The sequence below is a fragment of the Limulus polyphemus genome, unplaced genomic scaffold (assembly GCF_000517525.1).
Source record: "Limulus polyphemus unplaced genomic scaffold, Limulus_polyphemus-2.1.2 Scaffold713, whole genome shotgun sequence".
Taxonomy (NCBI): Eukaryota; Metazoa; Arthropoda; class Merostomata; order Xiphosura; family Limulidae; genus Limulus; species Limulus polyphemus.
In genome coordinates, this window is record NW_013666323.1 from 379,281 (window position 1) to 403,542 (window position 24,262).

A 24,262-nucleotide genomic window follows, 5' to 3' on the forward strand; every position below is an offset into this window, starting at 1 on the left:
GGTCGTATTGACTCTGAAATGACAAAACAATTAGACAGTGAAGAAAAATAGTAGCGTGAACTTTTGAAAGGCGTTGTAGCTACTGTAAAATTGTCTAAATTAGGATTAGGACTTGGCGACCGCGGCGAAAGTTTAAAAATTCAAACAGAAAAAGGTAATTATTTAAGTTATCTCGAGTATTGGCGATTTTTTAAATAATCATTTGGAACGCTATAATAATCGGAGTCAAGGAACTACAAGTATTTGTCACATCAGACTTGTGACGAGTTCATAAAATTAATGGCAAATCAGCTTCAGCTTAAATTCACAAGAAGTTAAAAATGCAACTTATTTTTCTATAATTATTGGTTGAAAACCGAACGTAAGTCATGTTCATCAACTTACTTTTATCATAAGATATATCGGGAAAGACGGGCAAGTCAAAGAAAGATTTGTTGGATTTATTTTTGTAAAATCTCACACTGTCGAAAATTTAAAGGAAGTTGTGCTAAGTACTTTGCAAGTATTAAATCTAGACATAAAAACTTTATAGAGGATAAACCTACTATCATGCTTCAATTATGGCTGGAATATATTCGAGACTTCAAGCAAGAACTAAAAAGCAAGCTGCATTAGCCTTATATCTTGTGCTAGCTATTCGTTAAATCTATTCAGCAATTAATCAACAGAATCATGTTCTGAAGCAGCATTACTTTTTAATTGTGAACAAAACTTATTTGTATCTTTCTCTACTTCTACACAAAGATGGAACATTCTTACGGATTGTCAAAAAAGTATGCAAATCAGATGATCTGTAAAAGCAGACGCTGTTTATGCTCTTTAAAACAATTTTTGCAACATCAAGGAAGCTCTTTTGAAAATTAGTCAAACTCCTGCACAAAAAATTAACACTAGAATAGAAGCTACTCCTTTAATTAAAATGTTTGACGATTATGAAACAAAAACTAATGATTTCATGTTGGTCCAAAATATTACAGCAAGTAAACGTGGTAAATCTACCATTACAAGACCTAAAGTTGAAAATTTTGAAGGGGAAAACACTATTATAATCATTGAAAGAATTCATCTTTGAACTAAGAAGTGATTTTGAATCAAATGAACATAAGCAATTTATCCATTGCTTTATAAAGAAAGAAGCAGGCAAAAAAAAAGTATTCTTTGATGAAAATAATAATAATGAAGCATTGTTAACAAAAATACTAATAATGAAGTATTGTTAACACGAAGATATCGATTCTTTGATGAAAATACTAACAATGAAGTATTGTTAACAGGAAGATATCGATTCATTTCTAGTGTTTTCTTTGTAATTTGTGATGGACTAGTTAACGAAATTAACAAAAGAATTGAAAGTTACAGTGATGTTATTAAACATTTGAAGATATTATTTGATTTTATATTAGATAAAAAAGAAAAACATGAATGTTTGAAAAATTTATCTAATTTATATACGAGTGATATAAAAACTGAGTCAATCAAAGAAGAAACAGCACGTTTTTTTTTAATTTTGCAAAAAAGAAAATGTTTGTTATCCGAGTGACACGTATAATTTACTATCGGATAGATGCATTTGGCACTTCCAAGTGAAACTGTGCTGAGAATTGTTAACTCTTCCTATTGGGAATGCTACGGGTGAAAGGTCATTTCATGTGTTAAAAAAAAAGTGAAGAACTATTTACGGAACACAATATCTCAAGATCGTTTATCTTCACTTTCACTTCTGGAAATTGATAACGAAGAATTAGAACATATGAATTACGAAGACATTATTGACTAGTTTGCAGCTTAAGAAGTCAAGAAAGTTTTGGTATGAGGTAGTTATTTGTTCTTTATTTGCGTGAGTTTATATTATTATATATATATATCTTATACAGTATTAGTTAGTAATTCACACCATTATGAACTATCTAAATGGTTATGTCAAGAGTAATGCTAGCGATAAGAGTCCAAACTTCAGGTTGCACTTAGAGCCCTAGAATAGCTAAATCCGCTACTGGAAATAACTCCAAGTTTGGAGCCAGTGAAACATTCTGGTAGGATTGAGGAAAATAAAATTGTATTACGAATTACAGGAGACTTTTATATGTAAAAGGCAATAAACAACCTATTAAATTCTTACATACTCAAAAATTGACTTGGAAGAAACGTCGTGTCACTAAAAGTAATTAACTTACATTTTAAATATTTTATCTTATTCAGAAAATATTCAACTTTCCTGGTCCAAACGATAGGCAACAATAAAATGTTTTGCAAATCTAATGTATTTATTGATAAGAAAAACTGCTTGCTCAGTGTGTTAGTTAGACAGTAATTGGAAATGGCATTAAACCCTGATAACAGTTTAAAAAGTTAATAATTAATTAGATTCAAATACAAATTTAAGTATCAAATTAACATCTTAAAATATATCTCACGAAAAACGATAAAAGTGGCCGTTTTCAACGTACACTTTTAAAATTGATTTTGACAAATGACGTTGCAAGATTAATTTATGCACTAGGTACATTATCAGAAGGTTTTATAAGCTATTAATACATAGTGTTATTCTAGCTTTGCTAATTCGTTGTATATGAATATGTAAATTATGAAGAGCCATGAAACATTAATTAATCATAGCATGTTGCAGTAACTTACTATTCCCGATTTCAACTCGCAAAGCAAATAGCTGGTAAACATCATTAGGTGCATGTTTCATATGCTGCTTATTCCGAAGGTTTTTATAATAGCACCAACTTTTTCATAAATAAAAACAACTAATGACTTCATATACAACTTGAGCAAAAGTGGTATATATTTAAAAGAATAAAAAAAACACCAAATAATAATTTAAGAAAATGTACAGAATTGTCTCTTGTGAATTCGTGTTTCACTTGACAAGTGGTTGTATGATTAAGGCATATGAACTTTTACTGCACTGAAAATAGTTAGTTACTGCATGATAAGTGACCCAAGTACTAGTTGTTTCTTGAGATGGACATGAATTAATTATATACAATAACAATAATGGACCGTTTTACTTCTTTGAAAACGTCTCACGGGGTAAATACTTCAAGATTACATTTTGCACAATTAACATTTTTTATTAATACCAGATTAACAACTGCTTAAACTAGAAGAAAAACGGACACATTGCATTAGGTTAAAACCGTGAAGACAAAATGTATAAATACAGTGTTAGAGCACAATTAAATAGTCTTCTATTATCTATATAATTAAGTATATCTTTGTTTACATATATAAATGTTTTTGTATATTATATGCTGTTATACAGACATGTATTCTTTTGCTTTATACCTTAGTTACTGTGTAGAGCACAAATGTACGTTTGTTAACTCCTCGGTGCTATATACTTCAGTTACTATGTAGAGTAAAAATGTACATTTGTTAACTCCTCGGAATGCTACATACTTTATTTACTGTATAGAGTACAAACGTATATTTGTTAACTCCTCAGGATGCTACATACTTTATTTACTGTATAGAGTACAAACGTATATTTGTTAACTCCTCGGATGCTACATACTTTATTTACTGTATAGAGTACAAACGTATATTTGTTAACTCCTCGGGATGCTACATACTTTATTTACTGTATAGAGTACAAACGTATATTTGTTAACTCCTCGGGATGCTACATACTTTATTTACTGTATAGAGTACAAACGTATATTTGTTAACTCCTCGGGATGCTACATACTTTATTTACTGTATAGAGTACAAACATATATTTGTTAACTCCTCAGGATGCTATTTCTTTACTTGTTGTCTGAATTACAAATTTATGTTTGTTAACTCCATGGGGTGCTTTCTACTTAGCTTGCTGCGTAGAGTATAAATGTATGTATATTAACTCCTCAGGATGCTATCTACTTTAATTGTTGTTTAATTAATAAAGTACAAATGTATATTTGTTAATTCCTCAGAATGCTATCTTCTTTAATTGTTGTGTAAAGTACAAATGTATGTTTAACTCATCAGAATTGCAATGTTTACTTGTAATCAATTTCATAGTATGAATCAACAAAACTTTTAATTAAAGTATTTTTATTGAATTTTACAAAATAAAACTGACTATATACATTAAACATTATGTTAACTCCCTAATCAATACAAATTTGTATTAAAAATCAACTACGTCTTCACAGAGAGCAGTTTTCATAACTGAAATATTACTATCATCAAACTATAGAATAAGCTATCATTATTTGATTTGCAACAAAATTTTAATAAACCTAAGAAAGCTTAGAAGTTCTTATAAACAAACTGTCTCCTGAGTTATTCTAGAATTACAACTCATATTATCACTCCTCAATCAAAGATTAAAATTCTCAAACTGTTCTCCAACTTATAACAGAGATGTAGTTCTATTACTCTTTTTTTTATTTTAATAGTAGACTGACTAACACACCTTTATTAAGTCAACTGTGCTTTGAAACAAATTTTAATCTTGCATATTGTAACAAATTTATCTTGATTTTTATCAGCAATTACTTTAAAGTAGCAAAGATAAAGACAACATCAAATCCTCACAATATTGGCTTGCAGTTACAGATGTCTCAAAAGAAACTGTTGTTTTTTTTACTACTAATGTTATGTGTCGTTTTAATCATCTTAAGCCAAGTATATAACTTCTTCAGCTGGTGATAAGTTTAACAATTATTCTAAATAAAACTTTTAAACATACAATTTAAAGTAACAAACTTTGAATCCCATGCAAAAGGGAGAAGAAAAAATAGTCTTATTTCCCAGTAGGTAATGTTAATCAACAAGAACCGTCAAAACATATGAAAAAAATTGAAAATCAAAATACATATATGGTATTTAAATTTTATACTTGGCAATAAAAAATAATTTGCTTAACAGTTCAAACACTTTTGGTATATTATGAAATACGTTTAAATACTTAACTACTTCTTTCAATACTTCAAAGTTTCTCTCACAGATTAAATTTCTAGGTATTTTTTTTAAATAAAAAAAATAAATTCTTCTAGTACACACTATCCACTACAGTATATCTTCCAAAGATAAAAACAAAAAATCTATATCCAAACTAAGCAGCTTCAATGGATCTTCCCTAGATGGAATAGCCACTTTTACAAATCTCAGAAGAATAATCAAACTTTCCCATCAATGTCATTTAATAATGATTCTGCAAGAGTTGTGGGGGTAACTTGACGTTGAAGGAAATCTACAAGATGAAAAAATAAAATTTTCTGAAAAAATAACTATTAATTAAATTACAATAAATAGAGGAGTTGTTTAAAAATAACTAAACAGACTAGTCACTCTATCTTCACCTTAAAATGAAAGTATTTTAATAAAAACCATATGTCATGATTCAAAATGAGTTATCTAAGCCTACAATTTTCTCATACTATGCTTTTTGAGTCTCTCAAATAATGATTTCTGTTTCCCCCAAAATATCTTTTTATGTTTCTAAACATCAACATATCCTGCTTTTCTGCAAAGGACAAAAAAAAGTTATGAAATTTTCAAATTCACACATATCACTTAAAAATCTGTATTTAATATAATTTAACAAATTAAAAAACTACAATATATTTACCAAATACTGTCTGCCTATATAAACTTTCAGAAACTTTACATAAGGAAATTTATTTCAAGAAAAATGAACTTGCTTTAATCATACAAAGGTATCTAGTTTGAAATTACTTAAGATACAGCTGCATTTTTTGGTGAAAACTTCTTTACTAACAGAAAGAAAGCTTGTTTGCTGAATAAGACATGTCCAAAATAACTTTATATACAACACAAAGGTACATTACACTAAAAATATCTTGGTATTTATATTCATTAAGAATTACTATATCACTGTGATTGAGCTGTTAGTTGATTTTTTTTAGCACAAAGCTCCAAAATGGGCAATCTGCCAACTTTCTGCTCACAGGAAATGGACTTTGGATTTTAATACTGTAAATCCAGAGTCCACTGTCTCACCAGAAACATCACTGTAACAAGGTGTTATACTGATGTAAGCATTGTTAAGATAAAACACTCTAATGTTATTTACCAATTCATTCATCTTGTCTCCATTGTTATGTCTACTTACTACAACAAAGTTTGACACTCATGTTACCAAACAGGTAATTATGAAAGTGAGAACAAAGTGCATCAGAACATGACTTTGATGAGTCTGAGAAAGACCCATCAAAAACAATATGATTATTAACTATGGCCTTAGAATATGTTGAATGTAAGTAAACCTATTACTTGTATATCAGTTGGGAGTTGTATAAACTATATAGGACTCAGAACTGTGAACTTTTGTCAAACCTTGAATCAATTCTCTTGGTGGTCTTGAGCCACCATGAGCCAATACTCCTCTCCTGTATCTTTCCCCTGCCGAAGAACTAAATGGATCATCCTTAAAATAAACCTGCCAGATACAAGAAGCAACAGCTCGAGACATGAGGTAGGCATAGTACTTTGCTCCATATCCAACGAGATGACCAAACCTTAGCTGCCATGCCTATGGATTCAAGTATAAAAATGTTAATTTTTTTATTGAAAACTTAAATGTACACCATTATCAATCCATGGTTTAGAAACAATCAAACTTTATTCAGAGTTTTATAAAAATAGGGTAAGATTTCAGGAATACTCACATTAATAAACATTATAAAATAAACTATGTACACAACTAATGGATGTCCTAAGTTTGACTGGTCTTAAAATATTGTCCCAACATTTAGTTTTATACGAATGAAAACAGTAGATGTCCATGGTTCTTTATAACTGCAATAGCTATTCAATAAGATGATATACACTAAAACGAAGAAGAAAAAATCATTTCATTAAAATATTTGCCTAGATAGCTTCTGTCACACAAAACATTTGTTAGTCTCAACTTCTATTGTTAGTGCCTATAATGCAAGACCAAGCCATCTCAAATTTTGTCAGAATGGCTCCTATGTACACTCAACTTGAAAACTATTCTCTCTCTAGAAGAAAAACCAGATGTACAATTAACTCCTTAAACCCGAGCAGATGCTGTCAGAGTCTGGCCAAAAAATCCCAATTTACCCATCTGACAGTAACAGTGTCTGATAATATTTTTGCCTCTTTGATGAAAACTAATCCAAACTATGTTTATTACCCACCTTTTATAATAAATAGATCAGAAATTTTATAAGGTATGGTGTTAATTATTAGGACATCTTGAAAAGAATTCTGGTAGAACATGCAAAATATTATGGGTTTAGAAAGTTAATAGTTGGGTAAAACAAACAGAACTCTTAAAAGGTCAGAATCAGTAAAATTAAAATGTTAATTTTACACTCACTGACTAAAACCAGTATATGCAAGTAGAAATCAAAGTAAAGGAAAAAAAAAAATCAGGTCAACTCCTTTAATCAAAAATGGCGACAATACTGGTGGTAAAAATCAGACATTAGAAAACAGTGATAAACTAGAAAACTAGCTTATAAATTTGAATCAAGCATACTTACATTCTGAACCGTGAACGAAATGGTGTTTAATTCTGGGTGACCATACAAGAGTTTTCACTAACTTATATGATATACGAGTTTAGAATATTATACTTCTAATTTTTTTCTTCACAAAAAAGAAGTTCCAGACTAACTTCTAGTCTAAATGACTTTTTTAAAACAATATCTAACACTACTCTGGATCCTCTAACTTACTACAGTTTTAGAAGCATGCCTTCACTATTCATATCTCTTGTACTACCAAAGTTTTCCCACTATTACTATATTCTGATCTTAAATACAGTTTTGTGGTCAGATAAAAAATATATGTAAATAAAATTCTTGTACATCCTAACAAAAAACCAAACTTTAGAAAGGAAACACTAAAACCAGTTTGTTTATACATGTACATACAATATACATCTCCTATATTGATAGGTGTGATTAACATGCAACAATAGAGCTATGATGAATTATTCATAATTTTCCTGTAGACATGCTTCTTTGAAATTCTATGCTACATCATCAAAAACTTTAAATTTTAGTTAAGGTAAAATGTGTTCATAAATAATCACAATATTATTAAAAGTTATATTTATTAAAGAACATCAAAGAAAGAAAACAGTACCTAACAGTTATATGCAATTGATCAGTCTTGCTTTCAGATCTATAAATATTTGATAAGAACAAATTACATAAATATGTGCATTAATTCTTTTAAGCAGCACAAAAGTCAAAACAAACAATTTCAACATTTGACGTAAAAACATCTATCACTGAAATTATAAAGATATTTCATGTTAAAGATGAAAAAAATATTATCATAAAAATCCATACATACTTTTGTAGATATTTTCATTTAAAATCAAAACTACCCTCAGCTTTTTAAAATTAGTACATTCATAATGGTGCCTATTGTAAGAACAGACATGACAAAAACCTTGAATTGTTCTTCTATTATGCTGGAACTTTCATGGGAAATGAATATTTTTTGCAAACTAGACAGCTGTCTCATTTACTATTACAGCAACCCACGACGTCCAGTGACCCCAGTAACTTTAATGACCAAGTTCTTTGGATGTTGTGTTCTAATTTTTAGTTTTTCATAAGTAAACAGATTTTTTCTCAAGATATTTCATCTGACAAGAGGTTTGATTAGCTGGTAGAGTTTAAGAGAGCAACCATTGGAATATCCTCCTTCCTGTGCAAATTTGATATTATTGATGCCAAATTGTGAAGGAGAATGCAGAATAAACCAATATCTGTATCTTATTAAAATAATTACACATTATATGATAATTAACTGACTATTACTAAACTTTTATAAGTGCACATACATACTTGGATGCATAAATATATAAAAATATTTTTCTGTGCTGTGAGCAACCTGTAAAATTTATTTTAGAGGTCCTGATCAAAAACAGATTTTTTTTCAAAATGTTCTTGCTTTGAATTACAAGAATACAGCATAAAAAGTTATTTTCTTACTTTTTCTCCATCCCCTACCAGTAAGGTTGACCTGACCTTATTATAGCAAGTGTATCAGGCTTTGGTTACTGATCATAAATAGTAAATACACACCCAGTATAGTCTACATGGCCACTTATAATGCTGACTTTACAATTAACAACAAAATGTATTGTTAGGAGCTTACTGCAACCTCATGTTATGCAAATAACACTTAGCTCTATACTTTTGAGAAATAAGGTTTAAAGCTAATACAGATTGCCCTATCTTACTCTTTGACCTGCAAACCTGAAGAGTTATTTTAGCACGAAGCTACAAAATTGGTTGCACTGTGTTCATACAGGATCTAGAGTTCAAATAAAATTGTATTAAAAATATCATGTTCTACTTTCTAATAATAAAATGAATTAGATGAGAACATAAATAAATGGTTTATTTCATTCACAAGATATATTTCTATAGCAATACAAACCATCTATATTTAAATGTAGCTTATTAAAATTGTCTTAAGTAAAGATTAAATAAAAGAAATGTTTTTTTTATAGCTGAATAGATACCTGCATTATTTTCTATTAAGTTTATTCTATAGACTGTTTGTGGTAGGGTCTCAAACCCAGAATGTTAGCATTATAATAACAAAATCTTACTTTTGAATGTTTACTATGGTTTTCTTACATTTTTTTTTTAAATATGTCATTTTCTAAAAATGTCTTTTTTTATTTAATATCAGTAGTAACTTTACTCTCTAACTTGAATTATATGTACGTTTAGCTGATATTTTTAACTGCATGTTCTTCAAGTTAACAAACTGTTCTAGTAATGTAAATCAAATATCCAAACATACTGACATATAATTTAATGCTCTGTAAAACTTGTCTTTTTTTTTATGTATATCCACCAATTAGATACATCAACTATAAATATTGACAGGCCAGATTTTACGGATTTCAAAATAGGAATCCCCCAACATTTTTATTTTCTGAGATAAATTTGTTTCACCCACAACAGAAGCTCTTCTCAACTCTTTGTGCTTTCGAAATTACTATTTACTCAAGCTTAGTTGACAGTAAGTACATGTTTATAACCAACAGAAAGGCCATTTTGTGAACTGTGTAATTTTGACGACATCACACTAATTTATTTCAGCAAAATGTACCACTTCTGAAGAAGACTTTATTAGTGTGCAAGAAGTAGTCTTAACAAAGTATTTTATGGAGTGCAAATACACCTATAAACAATGGTAAGTAGTAAATTTCTTGTTTATATGTATTTTTTTCTATTTATTGGGTATTTATTTAACAAAAGTAACTAAAATGTAAATATTAAACAGTTATCAGGATATACAAGAAAACTTAAATAATTCATTATCACATGATGAGGAACCTACAAGAGAGCATACATACTTAAACGTAGTGTGATGTAACTTGAAACTTTGTTTACCCTAAACTCTCTGTGCTCCTACTGAGTGATTTATTGCTTTTGCAGATATTTTAATAAAGTACTTTTTCCAACAACGTTGTCTATGAATTTTAGTGTGAGTGCAATGTGATTTTCAGGTTCATAATAAAAGTTAACATTTTTTTACACTGAAAATGTATTTCCTATAGGTACTTACCCTCACTTGCCCTCTAAGCAATGCTGAAAAAATGCTCATGCTTAAATCATCAGTCTACATACCCCACCAATTTTGTGCCACTACTGAACATGTACATAGCATGTGACTACTCTCCACCAATAGTACTGCACCATCTATATTGGCACATCTAGCTTCTTCTGCTATTCTGCTCAATCCTCACTTTGATAATTGGCAGGTTCTAAAGGAACAGCACCAGCAGTGGGGAGAAAGGGTGAGAGGTGTGTGAAAGAAGTTAAGTAGCTATTGGAAAGACATTTTCAGTGTAAGAAAATGTTAACTTCTGATACAGTCTTACGTCCTCTCACACAAAGCTTGAATCCTACATTGCAAAGGTGGAGGGGCTGATGTAGGTGTACAACAAAGTGGAAAACAACTGTTCAGAATTAATTGGGTACTGCACTACATCTGGAACAGGTATGTTCTTTGCCCTAGAAGCTGAAAATGAATCTGATATGGACAGAAAAAAAGGATGTGCACAAGTGCAATTTGTTCAGAGAGGTGCAATCCATGGTAAAATATAAACTGGATGAATGATGTGGATACCCAATCTCAACTGGACAGATGAGGTTTCATAATTCATCCTAGGCATTAGGAGGTTGAGGATCAAAACAGATAAAAACAAATATAGTGAAACATAAACCTAGTGGCTAGTAAATGTGGACTGTGTTACATATATACATCAATCCCAACCATAAGTAAACAGTCTCATACGTCAAGCAACTGGAATTACAAAAAGAAAGTTAGCAGTCAGCCAAAACCTGACAAACTCCCAAAACCACCATAGGAGCAAGAAATACAACAAACCAAACCCAGAATTCAGGGTCATGGTGTTGCCTCAACTCAACCGTAAGAACAGGACAATAGCTGTAACTGGTATTATGAGCAGAAATCATAACTCACCCAACTGTAAATCCAGGGAAAAGACATCCTGCATCTGGAATTACAAAGACATGGAACATTTGCTCAACCATAGGAACAGTGTACGTACATTCTGTTGCAGGTATTACGAGGCAGATGAAGTCTCCAAAACTCAACTGTAGGAGCAGGGAAAGAACCTACTGACACAACTATAGGAACAGGGTTGTCATCCCAAACCCAATGTTTTGAGGAAGATCCCACATAGGCTGGTCCTGCTCCAACTGACAGTTGTCCACCTGGGAAAATGCAATCAGGGGAAATGAAAGGAGGGAAACCAGCTTTGTGCTTTTGTTACTGAGCGGAAAATCATTAGTATGAATGGTGAATTAAAATCCTACAATGCACTCAGGAGGAAACTTCCATGGTCCACCACTCCAGCAACTGAGAACTGGGAAGTGGTAAGAACTCCGTTGCTTCACTGGAAAAAAAAGGGGGGAAGTAATGTAGTGACAGAGGAACATCACACTGGAGAAAGTGCAATGGGTGTCCATGAGTCCTTATTTTGAAAAGCAGATTGACCTTAATTTATCCAATCAAAGGGTTGGCAGGGATGGGCAGAAATCCCCTTCTACTTTATTCATGAAGTCCATGAGCAATGGTCTGCCATTAAGTGAAACTTACTGATATGTAGAAACATATGCATATATCACTGGGTATGGCACCAGTGGTCTTGTGGAACACCCCATCTCTACAGCAAGAGTAATAGTGCAATCTGTAAATAGTGGGGGTTTGAGGCAAAGAGAAGAAGGAAGTGGGACAAAACTCGATGAACTGCCATAAGCTCAAAAATGGTGAAATGGAGAGAAGACTCCTTGATTGAACAGATTGAAAATTTCCCAGCAGTTGAGGTAAGCACCCCTACCCTCTAAAAATGAGTCCATGAACAAATGTAAATCCAGAAGAGACAGAGGAAGTGGCACCCTCGTCATGGTCTGGTCTCTGCCAGGTTGATTCTAATCAGGGAAGAAGATAAAAGGGTGGTCCAATGGATCCGAATAGAAGTTTCAATGATCTAGGAGTGTCCACTGAAGGGAATGCATAAGACCCATGGGAATGAGAGCTCCCAAGAAAGCTCACATTCCCAAAAGATATAGAACCTCTCAAGCTGTTAGAGAATGTGAGATGAGGGCCTTGTGAACAGCTTGCTTCATATCCTGAATGTGAAGAGGAGAAGGATGGCCCCAACTTAGGTAGGAATGAAGAAAAACCACAAATGAACTGAGAATTGAGTGGGGGTAAGAACGGACTTCCCCTTTCATCGGGAATCTCACCTGTGCTGCTTCTTGTAAGAGAAGAAGAGTGTGGTCTCTGGACTGTGATTGGGAAGAAGCAAGCAGTAACCAATCATTCATGTAAAGATGAGTGCAAAGATTCATCTAGTGAAGATGTTGGGCAAAAGCTCATACCACCCAACAAAACACTTAGCTCAGGTTAGTTTAAATGGTAGGTCTCTGAAGTGGAAAACTTGACTTTGAGCAATAAATAACTGTGCGGACGAACTCCGAATTGTAGATTATGAGGAGAAAGTTTGGTTTCTAGTATCGAGAACATTGGAAAAGAAGCAAAAGCAAAGCACAGCCCTATGAACAGGAAAGAAATTAACACTTCAGTGATGTAGTAAAGTAAAGAAAATTAAGTCCTACACTAATGAAAAGTAGGATTATAAGGCAAATAGTTAATAATGGCAAACAATTATCCAGATAGAACAATGAATTACATGTTACTAGTAGTAATGATATGTAATGCACACACTTAAACATACCTAGTTAACAAAGTACTTACGAATATCAAACTGACAAGCCATCTGTATTTACCTAGTCCACAAAGTGCATAATGATAAAGAATGTGCAAACTGATGAAAAGTACCGGGAAAACAAAATAATAATCAATATCTAACTTATAATTCGTCTAAATTAACTTAGACAACAAAGTAAAATAAGTAAGGCCAACACTGATGGTAATTAGGATTATAAGCCACATATTTAACAATAGCAAGAAAACAAATTAGTCAGACAGAACAATGAATTAGATGTGATTAGTAGTAATGATACGTAACTTGCAAACTATCTAAACATACCTAGTTAAAGTACTTATTGACCCTTTCATGGCAGGCTTGTGCAAAAATTGAGTCTCGAATTTCACTTGTACAAGAATACATGCAGTAACTCTGACATTTATTAACATATCCTCTCAAAACTGGTAAGATTTCATTAAAGATTATGAGTATCTTGTACACAAATAATGAAAGTTTTATAATCAAGTGTTTTTACTAAAAAATATGTTATTTTTCTATTGTATTTACTTGTATTCAAACTGTTAATAAATCGAGTGCCAGATGATTTTAATTTAAATATAAAAATACTTTTCTTCATTTTACAGTTTTCTTCTTTCATTTGCATAATCTCCAGAACCTTTTAAAATGATATCAAAAGTTTTCTAAGGTGTTTATATTTTATTTTTCATTTTCTTTACCATATCACTAACTCTAGCTATTATCATCAATGTACGATGCAATCAAATGATTAAAATTAAGAAATAAAAAAAATACTCATATCTTTTGATTTTTTGTAGAATATCTTTAAAGATGTTGTTTTGCTTATATTCATAATTTTGGGTCTTTTCCTTTTCATATACAGTTAATTTTTAATGTTTTATTCTCCATTTTTGTCCTTTCCCACTTATTATTCATCTTGACATAAGTCAGTGGTGCCCTTGAGGCATATTACAGTTTCTTTGGGAGACATGCACAACCCTTGAGCCAAATTTTCGTTCAGTGTGTAATATCGTAAGCCTTGAGAATGGACACAAAGTATGATGTATATTTAAAAAATGTTTAAACATTTTAATTATGCATTTTAAAACTTAACTAATACATTATTAACTAAAATACAATAGTAAGACCTAAATACAATTTAAACTGTATCTCCAAGTATAACATATTTAAGTAAGAAACAACCGTAAAGGCTAAAGTCAATCAACCAGTGAACCATACTATAGTCAATTTCATGTACTCTGTGATGACAATTTAGCACCAATTACAAAATAACAATTGTTAGATAATACTGTAAAAAGATTTCTTTCTAATGGTTATACACATGTACATGTAACATCTACATGGAGGCTATAAAGCTCAAACAAGTCTGTTGAAAATGGGCATGGCAGCTGTCAGGGGTTCAAAAAAATTTATCACTTGTTTCAACTGTATTCATTCAGAGAACTTTGAAAGGAAGGAGTCAAAAAGTTATCTAAGCATCTCATTGTCTAGACATACCTCTACAGTATTGCCATTGTATTACTGAAGATACAAAGAGCCAAATTAGTGAATTTTCATAGTTTGTTGGTCACGTGACAAAATATCTGAAATTTTAACTAGTTTTTTTAAAAGGTTTATTTTGAAATAAAAGATTTAAAACTTGGATAAAATGAAACTTCAAATCATAGCATATTATAATATTAAATTCATTCATATACATTGATATTAAATATGTTTAATTAAATTTTGAATGTAACACAGTGACTTGCACAGAAAAGCGTTTAAAGGGGCTCCTGTAGCAAAAGGGTTGATATCATATCGAGCTGACACACTCTTGAAAATTGACCAAGTCTACAAGGAATGTAATATTATTGAACATGCAAAACGACTAAAATTACCTTGAAAAACAAAGTACTAAACAATATGTAACTTACAATTCATCAAAATTAACTTAGATGACAAAGGACACATAAATATCTAACTTACCAAAGTTCAAGCACTGATGATGATGTGAAATACTTAAACTTCCTATGTGTAAAAAAGGACAAAGCCACAAAGGATGTGTGAGCTGTGCCTACCATGGGTATATTCACCATGTGTGAGGTGTACAAATCGAAACATTTACCACAAAACAACTGGGAGAACTGGAAGCAATATGAAGGAATGAGGAAAAGAACAAGTTTCCACCAAACGGAACTTTGTGGTGGCACAGCACCTGGAGCAGGGAAAAGAAAACTAGAGAAATCATCCACGTCTCGAACATATGCAAATGCAGAATATGCATCGACCGACGACCTGATTAACTAGCTGTAAAAACAAATGATAGGGACTCTCGAGGTGTAGAGTGTGACATACCAAAATAATAAGGTTCCAAGAAAAAAAAAAAAGAAAGTCAAAATAGTCTTCTCCTTGATTGTATTCTTCTTCAGAAACATTGTCAAGTTGAAAAGACGATGAAATTGCCATCCAAACATCTGAATCTAGCTCCCCACAAATTAAAGCCTGTATCTCCTCTGCAGATAAAGTCAAACCCAATACCTGGGAAGTCATACCAGTAGTCAAAACATTGAATCACGAATTCATACTAAGATCTCTTATAACTTGGTAACAAGAAACAAATACAAAAAAAAATTGTTGAAACAATAGAATGCAAACACAGTAAAATAAAACTGTTGAAAAAAAAATTGGAATGGCAGAGAAGTACAATCATAAATGGGAGCCACATGTGAAAAAACACACGTCTAAACACTGCTGTGCCATTCAAGAAAGTGAATATTGAGTAGGAATATCAAAGTTGCACCATTATAAGTGGTGCAATACTATTCGAGGAGAGTAGTCACATGCTATGTACATCTTCAACAGTACAGCGAAATTGGTGGGATATATAAACTGGTGTGCTGAATGTGAACATTTTTTTAGCAATGCTTAGAAGTAAGTCTGTATCAGAAATACTTTTTTAAATCTTACAACTTTTATATTTCATTTACATAACCTATAGAACCCCCTAAAATCAATAAAGTTTTTTTTTGGTAAAACTATACTTTATCTTGTATTTTCTTTAGCCATACAATAACTATTGCTAAAGGTGAAAATATGAAATAAAATCAAAATTATTTTTTTTTCTAGAATGACTGCAGATTGCAACAAATAATTACAATAATTTATCCCAACAGCCTTTAACATTTTCACAAACACTTTCATTTAATTTTATTGCTCCCTGAAACATGTCTGACCACTAAACTAGTGTAACAAAGCAAAAATCACGTGCTGAGAGCATAGCCCAATTTATGGTAAACAACATACCAAATTACATAATGCACAATCAGCTCACATGCAATATCTGTACTATAAGTGTGTAATTTGTATTAAACTCAGAAGCTCAAATAGAAAGGGAAATAATATCTAAAATGGAGAAATAATGTGTCATATGATAAAGATAAGTGAAAATTGGTAATTTATATAAATATTTCACTTTGAAATTAAGAAATTAAAATGTATTTAATATAAAAACTTGATGTATTAACTATTTTTTGATATGAAGTTTATTGAGATATGTATATAATACAAGTTGTTTAGATTATGAATGTACCTCTGTAAAAAGTTGTAACATGAGCACAATGACCCCACATAGGGTTAAAAATTACACAAGTATAAACATTTTCATGTTGTTATTAGTGTATTCACAAGAAAACAATAATATGTTTACTTATTAATTTCTTGCTGTGTTCTTGTTGTTTAAGATTTAATGTATTATTTACTAAATAAAATAATAAATTTGACAAACCTCACTACTAATAGTTTTAGTACACACTATAATAATATCTATAATAATAATAATAATATCTATAATTATCACAGCTCTAAATGCAGCTAAATTCAAATTTGTTGTTTTTGCTTGATTTAGCACAATGGGCTATATGTGCTCTGTCCACCACAAGGACAAGAAACACAAGTTTTAGTGTTGTTAGCTTGCAAACTTATCCTCTGACCCACCAAGGGACTAAATTAATATCCCTTCTTGCACTGTGTCACTACTTATACATACAAAAACAAAGGAAGGAAATCTATCAATGTTCAAGCAATGTTTTTGTTTCAATCTAGTTGAATTATGAGCTAATCAACTGTTAACTTTTATGTGGTCACCATTCTAATATTTTGTTTGTGTTGAAAAGTAACCTGTCATTTTTATCATCAGATGTGAGTATATATAAAAGAAGAAAACAAAAAACAAACAAACTAGAGGAAAGAAACAATTAAATTTCCTACAAAAAACAAAGGAAATAGTTTCTAAACAAGTGCTTCCCATAAATGGTACTTACACCTTTTTATATGCAATTCTGCACCTACATAGTTTTCTATTTGAAAAAATAAAAAAAAAGACTTGTGTTGTTTACAAAATTTGTTCTCTTTTGTGCATCACTTTACCAATCAACTGGAATTTGCTTTCATGGAGTACACATAACTTTAAAATAATCTTTAATTCCAGAAAATATTCCTTCTAAATTTTACAATTCATTATATTAGTAAATGTTGGAGAGAAAAAACAAACAACACATTGGAAAAACATATACTGAAAGTTGAGTAACTATCATATGTTCTGAAGAGAATTCTAAAGGTATGGCTAAGTGTCCAGTATTATAAAAAAAAATACTACTACAGCCACCAAATACTTCACAATTTAGAATGTTACAAAAAAAGGTAAATGAAACTTACTTTAAATAGAGCTTATTAACCAATGTTTGCTCACTTCAGGGAAAATTAAATAGAATTACTTATTTTGATCCAGGTTACATCCAGGTAATGATTTAGGAATAAGTATTGCTTTTATAATCAAAAGTAAAGGGTACTATTTGAGTAAGGATGTAATTTGACCTTTGATCCCATATATCACTAACAATAGCGAATGTAGTTAGTTGTTGTACAAACTTCTCTCTTTAAAAAAAAAAACTACTTTGGGCACCAATTTTCTTTTATTATTTATATATAAAAGGGGAAAGTAAAATCTAGGTTTGAACTTTTTCACCTCAAGACAGAGTAGAGACTTAGTTATCTTAGAACAATGAACACTTTTGGAACCACACTGTTACCAGCTTTTAAGTTTACTGAACAGCATAATATACCATATAATAGAGCTAACTTTCCAGTACCTCATCTGAAAAAAAAGTAGTTCACAGTTTTTTTTACAGAATACAAACAAGAGAGTTGTGACAAAGATTTGGCTTCTGCTAGCAGATGTTTTTACAAAAAATATATTATGAGATTATTACACTCAAAATGGTAGTATAAAGCATTAAAATATGTACAATATTGTTGAAATAAACAAACAATATTCAATATCTAATATGTTTTTCTTGTACATTATTTTGTCATCTGAATTAACATAAACACGATTTAGGTGCTGTCCAAGATAAAAGTTATTTAAATGCTATTCAGTTTGGTTAGTTTAAATGTCTTCTGATTGCAACTAGTAGATTAGTAGGTTCTGAAATACTATATCAAAGATACAAAACTTACTGTATTTGGTACATGCGGGATTCCATAATACTGGTTTTGTACATCTGCCAAGATCTCTGTGGTTGACTTGTTGAGGGGATGTTCCCCATGGAATACTTGATCTAAAGCAGCATAAAATACTTGGAGTTGGGTTTCACTAGCAGAGTATAGCTGTTTAGAAGCATTCCATTTCTCTATCAGACTGTGGGGTATCGGTGCCCCTGTCTGATAATGTTTGGCAAACTGTAGAACTACCTGAAGAAGTATTATGTATATGTCTATTTGCACATTCATAAAACTAAAACTATATACAGTTTCATAAACATTGTTTACTCAGAACAAATTTTTATGAGCCCTATAATTACACAAAATCTTACTTTTCTTTCATACTTTAGAAACTCCTTAAATGTCATACTTTAGAAACAACTTCTACTCTTAAATTACCAACAGGTTACTGAAGATATTAAATAAGACAGATTTTTAACAGATAGTGTACTATTTTCACCATGAACAATACAGAAGAAAAGATTCAAATGTGTGTGTCAATATATATAACTATAGACTATTCAATCAGAATAACATCTTTGCTGCCCTAAAGTAATTTCTTACAGAAATGTGATATGGGTAGCCCTTCCTAGACACTATTAGAATCTGATCTAGTTTTTAAAAATCAAAGTTATAACTTTTCTTAATGTTAACTAACACGCTCTATTTTACCAATTAAATTTAAAATCCACATTAGATATTACTTTTTATTTGTAATAAAACACAACTGGAAAAAGATTGGTTTGGTTTGAATTTCACAAAAAGCTATATGAGGGCTATCTGTACTAGCCATCCCTATTTTAGCAGTGAAAGATGGCAGCTAGTCAATACCACCCACTGCCAACTCTTGGGCTACTCTTTTACCAACGAATACTGGGATTGATCATCACATTATAACGTCCCCATGCCTGAAAGGGTGAGCATGTTTAGTGGGATGGGGATTCAATTGTGAGTCAAGCAACCTTACCACCTGGCCATGCTGGGCTGCTGGAAAAAATAGCCTAAATATAAGCTTCTATTATTAAAATACTATCCCAGTATGCTGCCCTTTATTTTGGATGTTTATTTCTATACCACCTCTCTTTTCTTGTCAAAAATAAATGACTGGACCATTTTCTAACCTAACTCGTAGCATCTTTTCAATAGTTCCTTCAATTGTAAAGATAATGAACAAGTACATTAACACATACGACTTCTTGGTTAAACTGGTCTCATCTTGATTTAAAATGTGCTAATAATTCACAAAGTAATTTTCCTTACAATAAACAAGGTACTACTATCTACTAATGCAGAAAACTTGAAAAGTTTATACCACAGTTGTTACTAATACTAAGTCTGTTGAAGGTATCGTTAACTTTAATACAAATGTACTAAATTGCATGTTATTCCCAGTACTATAATATATGGCACAATAAATCTGAATCTGTTAAACCACACAGTCTGAGAATGTTTCAACTATCTTTTAATCAAGCATATTTCTTTTATGTGTAACTTAATAGGGTCAACTTTCTTTAGTCCAGTCCTCTAAAAGATTGCTACATATATTTATCATGATAACATTACCAGCCCATATATTTAACTGAAAATATTATAAACAAAGGGGAAAAAATTACTAAAAAAATAAGATACTTTAAAATCAAAATTTCATGAAATTTAATAAATGAATAGTGCAAAGAACCAAGTGAAATTAATACTATTTAAACAGGAAAATCATTTATTTCATTAAATTTTGCACAGACAATAACATGAATTTTAAAACTTAGATCTGCTTCAGTAATTAAATATTTCAAGCTATTACTTATTTAATGATACTATACTTACTTATTCATCCAATTGTTTAAGTTTCAATGTTAAGAAAATAACAAAGAAGTTAAATTTACCCTTGGATCAGAAGAAAAATGTTCCATCAAAATTGATGGAACTTCAGCAAGATCTGTAGCACAACGAGTTCCCGTAACATGTTGATATGGAGTGCGTGCAAGCATAGAATGCATTGCATGACCCATTTCATGAAATAGGTTATCCACCATTCCAGGAGTAAGGAGAGAAGGACTACTCCAAGTAGGTGATGGTAGGTTCAACATCAGTACTACAACAGGTAGCTACCACAAAAAAAATCACAAAAGAGCAAACTTTTTGCCATGAAACACTACAACAAAACTGAAAAAAAAAACAGATATTTTCACAGAATCTTCCATATAATATAAGTTTTAACCACCATATTTTTAAAATATCTTCATTACATATTAAGAACTTTAAAGTTGTAATTGTCACAAAACTTGTAAAAAGATTTGTGTATTGATAAAGAACAAGCCTCAGATATTAAGTCAAGCATTAAACTGAAATTTATTCTTTAAGAAAAAATAACTGATCTGAAAATAAACTAACTCACTTAACTACTACATATGTTTTAGAAAAAGCTTTATCATAGTAGTAGCTTTGTAACTAGCAAATACTGATGCCAACTGTTTTTATTCAAAATGTATGTTCTCCATAAAATTTATACTAGTGTATAAAGAGTTTGTCTTTTGTTACAAAAACATACAGAAGCATTGCCTCAACACTTCCAGCAAAACTTGGTACTTCTGTCTTGTTAGTTCAAAATTAGGATTATATATTATTTATAATTTTGATCTGAAAATGCTGCAAATAAGCTATAATAATGTTCAACTATGCTGCAATCTCCTTCTGTTACTAAAATAATTTCAAAATCTGAACAAAGAACATACTTTGTTTACTTTGTTAGTGTTCAGACTTTTCCAAAAACATAATTTGAGATGTGGTCATACATGTAACAAATACATGATTCAAAGTTAACAAATAAGTTTAGATTACTCAACTTATGAGGCTGTTTTGATCTTTAAATACCTAAATTTTAGTTACTTCTTAAATAATAAAAAAATATAAATAGGAACACATAATAAATTGTATACAATATTATGTCAAAATAAAAGGATGACTGGCAAAAATAGAGATCCAAAATTCATATCAGAGTTAGTATTCAAGTAGTATCTTGTCAAGATACATGGGACAAGTTTAATTTGTTGACACCAACAGAAAGGAGGCAACAGAAAGAAACATGATGAATGTTTACATTTTGTCTGGAGAGGGTGCTCAGCAGTCTGGATGTGATTAAATAGTGTTTAAGAAATCATAGTTAATTTATATTTATACAATTATTTGAAGAATAAGTAAAATTTATGTCATTAATTCATTTTCTCCTACTATTCAGAAGACAAGTTGATTAATGTGTTTTTTTGGTTTTTCCTTCATCACCAAAATTATGAATTTTAGTGACAAATAAATAAGAAGCCTAGTCTCTTTTTAGGCCTCTTAAGTTTTTTTTTACTAGAATTCACAATTTAAGTGATTAAAGAAAAATTATTTTGTTTAAAGTTATTTTTGTAAAACTAGCATTGTGAAATTGACCTATAAAAGGTGTACATTTTAGAATCAGACAGTTGTTAAAATTATGAAAGTGACCCAAAAATGACATATTTTAGAATTATACATCTGCATATTTTTGTAAAGATGAGACTCTTCAATACTACAACATTGTAAGAAATATAGTTCACATAGAGAGAGAAAAAAAATAAAGTTCAAATAATTTTATTATGCCATGAAAAATATATTTTAATTCATTCCCCACCTGTGTCAGGTGGGGCTGGTTATGTACATAATTGCTAAATGCAAGTATGAACAATTTATATATGTAAAAAAAAATATCAGTTTAAAAGTTTTCTCTAGTTGCTTCAAAAATATCTAGTTATTAAGTTCTTTGTATATCCACAAAAAAAAATCCACAACACGTCAATTACATTACAGTAGTCCATACAGACTTCAATTTCCTACTTCCAACCTTATCTTATTATTACCAGTGTTCTGTAAATGCTTTTTTAGAGCTATAGTTTCTGCATGATTTTGTGCAGTGATACTTGTCTGTGTTTATAAGGCGAGGTTACAAAAGATACTATAAAAAGGTAAAATATATAAGTGGTTCTAGAAAAATCAGTAGGATTAAATTAAATATTCAGAGTACTTTTAAAATTTTTTTATGAGAGTCAAATGTTACTAAGGGCCATGTAACAAACAAAGTCATGTACTCACAAGCAATATATTGCATACTGTAGATCATAAAAACATATTTGAAAAGCTAATGAGGTACATGGAACCCATCAGTAAATGTCAGTACTAAGGAAAGTTTGCAGAAGTAAAAAAATAACTGTATAATATAGCCTTGATGGGTTATTAAAATGGTGTTTTGCTTTCTGCTTTTTTATGCTTTGATTTCATTATCTACAATGTACTCGATCATTAGTAACTTCATTGGATGTCTTTTTTGGTTTAAATTATTTTAGATATGATAAAATCTAAAATGCTCACCATCATCACATAAAGAATCTTTAGTCTCCTAACATTTAAAGTAAAGAATATGGAAAGTGTTTTATTTCAGTTCATTTCTATATATATTATATATATATATATATAAAGTGAAATATAAGGTGAAATTATACTTGATAAGTTCCATTTTCTAACTGTCTTCCTCCTTGGATTGTAAAATGACAGTCCTGATGAGGCTTGCCTGGCCTTTCAAAGAAATCACAGTAGATATACCCTAGTATTGAGCCTTCTTCGTGAACACTCTAGAAAAGTTTAAACAGAATTTTGTTTTAATTTTTAATATCAAAGAATATTTAACTTCTCACTCTGATATAACCAATTTTTTTGTTTCAATGTCTAATAGTATACAATGCAAAATCTGGCAAAACAGGAAACAATTATAAACTAGAAAGTGTGATGAAACATCACCAACCTTTTTTCACTGTATGACACATAGTCATACACTAGAATGCTAAATATAAAATTTCTACCAAGATTTCTTGTTATAACAAGGTCAAGCTAGTGCACTCTATTCTTCAGCAAATACTACAAGGAAATACATACCTCTAAATTGTTATACATTTGTGCAGTACATCTATTTCAAGATAATTTCATTATAAAAACATATTACTTCACATCTCTTAAAGCATTTATTCTCACAATAATACATCAGCAGTTTCCATGGCAAGAGTCCTAAAAAGTACAACTAAAACTTAATATTTTGAAACACAAGTTTCATAGTTAAGTGGAATATTAAAGTAAATACAGAAACATTTTCTGTTAAAAGCTCTTCAGGTGTAAATTCATACAATAATGACCAGCTAAAAAAAGTATTTTTAAATAATAAAATTGTCCTCTTTTTTTCCCCCCCAAAAAATGAAAAAAAAGATTTGTGAAAGACAAGCAAAATAAAGCATTTAAAAAAGTGGAATTTTTCAAATGAAACTTAGAAAATGATGAGATTAAAAAATTATTTTTATGGCATTCCTGTAAGTAATTACTTGATAAATAAGACTTCTTAACACACAGACACACACTTATACATATATACACACACACACACACACACATATATATATATATATATATATATATATATATATATATATATATATATATATA

The 24,262-nt window shown here is 30.5% G+C and overlaps 1 protein-coding gene across 3 annotated transcripts in view; it reads right to left on the reverse strand.

The window, feature by feature from the left end:
- Nucleotides 1–4,066: 4,066 nt before the first annotated feature.
- Nucleotides 4,067–24,262, reverse strand: part of LOC106460120 (mitochondrial intermediate peptidase-like) — a 62,747-nt gene continuing 42,551 nt past the window's right edge. For 2 of the 3 annotated variants that reach the window (XM_013919803.2, XM_022386765.1), the window contains 5 exons: nt 23,275–23,403; nt 20,641–20,862; nt 18,737–18,970; nt 6,295–6,490; nt 4,067–5,188 (listed from right to left, as the gene is read on the reverse strand). In XM_013919803.2, coding sequence (XP_013775257.1) covers nt 5,115–5,188; nt 6,295–6,490; nt 18,737–18,970; nt 20,641–20,862; nt 23,275–23,403 — 855 coding nt within the window. In that variant the 3' untranslated portion in view covers nt 4,067–5,114. Of the gene's footprint in view, nt 5,189–6,294; nt 6,491–8,076; nt 8,116–18,736; nt 18,971–20,640; nt 20,863–23,274; nt 23,404–24,262 lie in introns of those variants that run through there. The other variant, XM_022386766.1, reaches the window with a different exon arrangement.